The sequence below is a fragment of the Metopolophium dirhodum genome, chromosome 1 (assembly GCF_019925205.1).
Source record: "Metopolophium dirhodum isolate CAU chromosome 1, ASM1992520v1, whole genome shotgun sequence".
Classification (NCBI taxonomy): domain Eukaryota; kingdom Metazoa; phylum Arthropoda; class Insecta; order Hemiptera; family Aphididae; genus Metopolophium; species Metopolophium dirhodum.
In genome coordinates, this window is record NC_083560.1 from 4,245,421 (window position 1) to 4,251,987 (window position 6,567).

At 30.4% G+C, this 6,567-nt stretch overlaps 2 protein-coding genes across 2 annotated transcripts; one reads left to right on the forward strand and one right to left on the reverse strand.

Moving 5' to 3' along the window:
- The first annotated feature begins 534 nt into the window (after positions 1-534).
- On the forward strand, positions 535-4,809 carry LOC132935254 (uncharacterized). Its single transcript, XM_061001741.1, has 3 exons — positions 535-589; positions 1,900-2,054; positions 4,118-4,809. Exons 2-3 carry the CDS (start codon positions 1,954-1,956, stop codon positions 4,758-4,760), a joined length of 744 nt encoding a protein of 247 aa, XP_060857724.1. The 5' UTR covers positions 535-589; positions 1,900-1,953; the 3' UTR covers positions 4,761-4,809.
- Positions 658-5,603, reverse strand: LOC132936817 (uncharacterized). Its single transcript, XM_061003630.1, has 2 exons — positions 5,299-5,603; positions 658-1,865 (listed from the first exon to the last, which is right to left on the reverse strand). Exons 1-2 carry the CDS (start codon positions 5,601-5,603, stop codon positions 947-949), a joined length of 1,224 nt encoding a protein of 407 aa, XP_060859613.1. The 3' UTR covers positions 658-946.
- Between the last annotated feature and the right edge of the window lie 964 nt (positions 5,604-6,567).

Below are 6,567 nucleotides of genomic sequence, written 5' to 3' on the forward strand. Positions count from 1 at the left end.
GCATCCGTGATTGCGTGGTGCGCGATGCGTGATGCGTGATCGCGCAAAAGTTGAAACCATGAAAAACCATATTTGTGTTTATCAATAATTCACGCACGTGAATATTCACGCGCGCGATTGTCGATTCACGCACGTCAATCGCGCAACAGTCGCTAGTAGAGCAACATTTGCGTGTCACGCAGCGGAGGACGAAAATATTTTATACCCTTCTATAATATTATAATATATTTATTATTATTTATTATATAATATAAATTGTATTTAAATATTTATTGCTTATAATAACTGCATATATTACTCAAATTATAAATTAGTAGGTAAGTATCAATTCCATACATTTCATTTAAAAACATGCTTATTCATTGACAAAGTGCAAATCATTGCCAAATTCAATAAATATTTTAGATCATTCATTAGTTTTCAAAAAAAGTATGGAGTCAAAATCATTTAACTCCATAGACGACGAAAAGCTTATTGAATGTGTCCCGAAATTTTCCTGTTTTGTACAAATTAAGCGACAAAAATTACAAGGATAATTCAGTCAAAGAGAACGCCTGGAAAGAAATTTCACACTTCGTAGGAAAAAATGGTATGTATTATTGGATAAAGATTATTAAAATAATTAATAGCCAATATAATTAAACTCTTTAAATATTTATTATTATGATTGTATCAAATTTAGATTCGGAATTTCATATTATTTATATTATATGGCGACTCTTGGGTTTTTAGTGAGGCGTAGTGCACAATCAAATAATGCATTTTTAAATAATATAAGGAAAATATGGAGTTTATTTTTAAATTAAATAATATTATAAGAGAATACAAGAAAAAATAAATATTTATTCTACTTTATTCTAAAATTACCAAATAAAATAAAACAAAACAAAATTGAAATTATAGAAAATACTTTTAAAAATAGCCCAATGTATACAATAATATTATTTCAATTAGTTCGTGTGACGTGTTTTTGCTGCCAGCTCACTGATCCTATCCTGCTATTAAAATAATCTTTAAAAGTTTCCCTGACTCGAAAAGCTTCATGTGTTGCATTTCCCCCTATTGCACTTAATTGTATCATGTTCGTTTGTACGTCCGTTATGGGATCTTTTTCTGTTGAATCTGTAGGACACACCATTCGTTCATCTCGTAATAGATTATGGATAATACACGATGCCATTATTAAGTTGTCTACTGTCTCAGGAAGAATATTAATTGGAGTAAAAAATACTCGAAAATTTTGACACATAATTCCAAACGTATTTTCCGTTGTTCTTCGCGCTCGACTTAAACGATAATTAAAAATGGCTTTCGTTTGATCTGTTTTCGATTGATTTCGAGGATAGGGCCTCATCATTGTTTCCGTTAATTTAAACGCTTCATCACCAACAAATACATGAGGCACGACTATATCAGTATTTGGTAAGCACTCTGGGTCTGGAAATTTAAATTTTCCGGTTGAAATCAATTTTCCCAAATTTGATTTAGGGAAAATTCCTGCATCTCCTTCTTTTCCATATGACCCTATGTCGACCACTAGAAACTTGTTATTCGCATCACATAAAGCCAATAGAACAACGGAAAAAAATGATTTAAAATTAAAATACAGTGATCCAGAGCTATCAGGGCAAACGATCCTTATGTGTTTCCCGTCAATAGCACCGCAGCAATTCGGAAAATTCCACATTTCATAGAAATCATTGGATACTTTTTTTAAACTATGTTCGGTAGGTTCTGGCATTGTTATGTTTTTCAATCGGTTACAAATAGCTACAAGTACTTCCTTTATAATGGTACTTATCCAGCTGTGCGATATTCTGAACTGAAATGAAAGAGATCTGTAACTCTCTCCGGTTGCTAAAAATCTGTAAAATGTAAATACATTTAAATTATTTTTAGTAAACGACTGCAAAACACGTTGGCGTACAGTAAGAGATTCGTACAAAAAAAAATATGAAAAAACGTAAATTAGGTACTGGTTCAGCAGCTCCGACAAAATCAAAGTATAACGATGATGCATTAAGTTTCTTAAACAACATTGAAGATGAAAGAAGGTAAAAACCATTATTATTATTAAGCTACTTTATACGTATATGTATATATATTATAAATGTATTTAAATTTTTAATCAACATTTCATAAAATTCGGAGATAACATTTTATTTTGAGATTAATTGTTGTAGTATAAAAATATTTTATTTTTTTAACTAAATAGTAAATACTACAACGAGTAGTAAAGTCTATTAATTTTTACCTTTTATCCATATTTTTGTATCTTTTTTATTTTTATTAATATTTAAACAAATACATAAAATGGTATTACTTTAAAATAATTCAGAATTACCACAAGAATATTTCAATAATTTCTGAATTCGATTATTTTTTATTAAATAACACAAATTAATTTTAGAACTTACATAATATTAATGATGAAAATTATGAGTTTAAAATTTAAATATATACTAGTAAGTGTATATCGAGATATGAAAAAAAAACACACACCATTGTAGATCCAATAACTTCTTCGTTTCACTGAGAATCTTAAACATCCACCCAAAATGCAAAAATGCTACCACCCCGACCAGTTTTAGATTCTGAGCGAAGCGATGAATGTATTGATTTTACAATGATGTGTGTTTTAGATTCTGAGCGAAGCAATGAATGTATTGATTCTACAATGATGTGTGTTTTTTTTTTTTATTTTTTTATTTTTGTGTCTGTCATCACCTTTTAGGACAGTAAAAGTGCTTGGATTTTCTTCAATAGTAACTTTTCTGATAGGAAAGTGAATCTAGTTGGTACTTTGGGGGGTCAAAAGTAAAAATTTCCCAGTAGTTTTCACAAGCGACGTCAAAAACAAAAGAAAAATTAAGGAAAAACGGGAATTTTTACGCAAAATCTGTTTTCGAGAAAATCGATTTTGGTTTTTGGTGTAACTCTAAAACAAATGACCGTAGGGACATGAAATTTTGACTAAATGTTTATATTAGCATTTTCTATACACCATAAAATTTACAAAATATTTTGACTCTTTTTGAGCTGTTTACGGCCATTGTCAGTTTTCAATTTTTTTAGTTTTTTTTTCTATAAATATCAATAAAAATTTATCTGTTGAGTAAAAAAGCTTGAAAATTTAATAGAAGGCTCCTAGGTTATTGTTTCAAAGGCAGATGAAAAAAATTAAAAATCCTTAGTCACAGTTTTTATTTATAAGCATTTAAAGTTCAAATTTTGACAAAATACGGAAAAATCACGAAAAATAGCAAATTATTTTGAGTTGAGAATTCATAAAAATTTTTCTTTTTAAATATAAGATTTGAAAATGTAATATAAGAACAAAAAATGTCTACAAGAAACTTAAATTAAATTTTTATGAGCGTCTGAAATTTATATTTTTACAACATTTGATATTTACTCGATTTCTCATGTAACAATTTTCTTATTTTATTGTAATTAAAAAACGAATGACTGTAGATACTTGAAAATTTCACTGAATGTTTATATTAGCATTTTCTATACACCATAACATTTTGAAAATATTTTGACTCTTTTTGAGCTGTTTACGGACATTGTCAGTTTTCAATTTTTTTAGTTTTTTTTTCTATAAATATCAATAAATTTTTATTTGTTGGGTAAAAAAGCGTGAAAATTGAATATAAGGCTCCTGATATATCGTTCTAATAGCATTTGAAAAATATTAAAAATACATAGGCACAATTTTTTTTTATAAGCATTTAAAGTTCAAATGTTGACAACATTTATGAAATTTATAATTTATTAATTATTTTGTGGTTAAAAATTTATAAATTTTTAACTTTTATGGCTAAGGATTGAAAATTTAAAACAAGGCTCCACGTAAATAGGTTATAATTAAATTACTTTATTCACAATAATATCATCAAATATACTTGGGAAAATCATAGGCTGACTGACCGTTTTCGCTCAGAATCGTTTTTCTTATACAATGATATTATATCATTGAATTCAAATTTAACACCATCCATTACAGTGACCCACTTGTAACCTACTGTACAGCAGAGCGACATCCACTTATCCACCTTTTTTTATATTACTGCTTAAAATTCAAACATCTTATGATTTATAAAATTATTTCTAGAACTAAGTCGAACATTGCCTACAATGAAAACTTAAACTATTCAGAGGTTATGGAAAATGAAAGTTTTAATCAAACTGCGGAGTCAGAAGAAAATTATTTTTCTAATAATTCTGGTCAAGTTTCATTAGAAACAGATAATTCGATAGTCGATCAACCACTGGAAAATGAAATACGTGATAGTTTGACAGACAGATTTCGAAAACCGTATGAAAAACCAAAAAAAATTGGAACAAAGGATAAGATAATTGAGGAAATTAAGAAAGGGCGAGAGGAGCGTTTGGCGGCGTTAAAAGAGATGAGACTAGGCGAATTATGTAATGATCCAATTCAAATTTTTTTTAAAAGCATGGCTTCGACAGTGGCAACATTTCCCCCAGAATTGGCCGTAGAAGCAAAAACTAGGGTTTTTAATATTATTTCCGAATTGGAATTACGCGCAATAAAGGAAAAGGCTTCGAATACAACTTCCGTAGAACCAATTGTACCGGTATCGCCTATTCCATCAAAACAAATAGTTCCGACAATATTTGTCGAAGAAGATTCTTCGAGTTCTGCAACTTCTGCAACAAGCAGTGTTTCATGCCCTACCACAGCTGCAAACTCCAGTTATGCTTTTTTACAATATTATAATAATGATTATTAATTTTTTTTTACATATTTTGTTAAAACTAGGTGTTATTATTTTTATATTTTGTTTTATTTTGCAAACACATTTTAAAAGGGTTGTTATGTTTTTATTTTATTTTAAGAAATATTTGTATTCTTTATTTTTTTTTTGTATTTAAGGTAAAACGTGTAGTTTGTTTATAACAAAATATCTACAATTTCAGATATATGGATGGCAATTTTTTTGTAACATTTTAGTAAATGTTACTATACTTAAATAATTAAAATGTATGTATACATCTTGTTAAATGTTAATCTTGTTTTTAATTAAAATGAAATACCGGTGTTATAATATGATGTACCTATATTTCAACATGTTATTATATTGTTATTTAAACCATTTTTAGTATTTATGTAATATGTCTCCTGCAACAATAACTTTTTTTCAAATCATAATAATATTTAAATAAATTAAATTATGTACTTGTTTGTTAAAAACTAACATGATATATTCTATTTTTTTTTAAATCTCAATTACTGAATATTCAATAATTATAATATCATAATTAACTTACCTTAGAGTGAGAGCGAGTTTTTCCTCCGGTGATATTGGTCTTTTAACTCTGTTACTTGGACGTCTTTTTATATCATCTTTAATATAATCTAATATATAATTGAATAGTTCAAGTGATACCCTAAAATATGCACGAAATCTAATTTCGTTATCTATAAGGCGTCTTTCAACTAAAATATTATAACATCCTTCTCTACTTCGTTCAATAAACATTTCGTCCTCTTCATCCCTGAAATAATTTGCAAGTAGCAACAGTTCTTCGTCAGCTTCGTCTTCTAAAATATTATAAAGCGACAACACGTCCATTTTGGCGAAGAACTGGACACCAACTGACAAATATTTTCATCACGCACTCATAATCACGCACTGTGTAGCAAAACATCATCACGCAACACGCATCACGCATCACGCAAGTTTGATCGCGCAATAGCGCATCGCGCACCACGCAATCACGGATGCGTGGTTGTAGGAAACCACGGCTTAAGCCGATCATAGTTCAATAGTGTACAAGGCTTTCGGTGGCATAGTAATATGCGTCAGACCAGGCCAGGGGACCGTTTTTTTGTAGAGCCGCGGTACAGTCAAACGTGTTATTTATAATTTTTCCGACCGTTTTCCGGAATGTGGCGACGCATCAAAACTATATATTTGGAAAGCCAGGAAAATTCTCTATATGTCGATCATAGTTAAAAAGTGTACCCGGCTTTCGGGTACATAGTAATATGCCTCAGACCAGGCCAGGGGACCGTTTTTTTGTAGAGCCGTGGTACAGGCAAACCTGCCATTTATAATTTTTCCCACCGTGTTCCGGAAGGTGGCGACGCACTAAATCTCTATATTTAGAAAGCCAGGAAAATTCTCTATAAGTCGATCATAGTTCAAAAGTGTACACGGCTTTCGGGTACATAGTAATATGAGGCATACCAGGCCAGGGGACCGTTATTTCGTAGATCTGCGGATAAGGAAAACGTGTCATTTATAATTTTTCCGACCGTGTTCCGGAAGGTGGTGACGCATCAAACCTATATATTTGGAAAACCAGAAAAATTCTCCATAAGTCGATCGTAGTTAAAAAGTGTACACGGCTTTCGGGTACATAGTAATATGCGTCAGACCAGGCCAGGGGACCGTTTTTTTGTAGAGCCGCGGTACAGGCAAACGTGCCATTTATAATTTTTCCGACCGTGTTCCGGAAGGTGGCGACGCATCAAACCTATATATTTGGAAAGCCAGAAAAATTCTCCATAAGTCGTTCATGTTCAAAAGTGTT

What these genes read in the sequence shown, in the direction of transcription:
- LOC132935254 (XM_061001741.1), top strand. Translation starts at nt 1,954, where the DNA reads ATGAAAAAACGTAAATTAGGTACTGGTTCAGCAGCTCCGACAAAATCA. An exon ending in AACATTGAAGATGAAAGAAG is followed by an intron (nt 2,055 to 4,117) that starts GTAAAAACCATT and finishes AATTATTTCTAG; the next exon opens with AACTAAGTCGAACATTGCCT.
- LOC132936817 (XM_061003630.1), bottom strand. Translation starts at nt 5,603, where the DNA reads ATGGACGTGTTGTCGCTTTATAATATTTTAGAAGACGAAGCTGACGAA. An exon ending in AAACTCGCTCTCACTCTAAG is followed by an intron (nt 1,866 to 5,298) that starts GTAAGTTAATTA and finishes TACATTTTACAG; the next exon opens with ATTTTTAGCAACCGGAGAGA.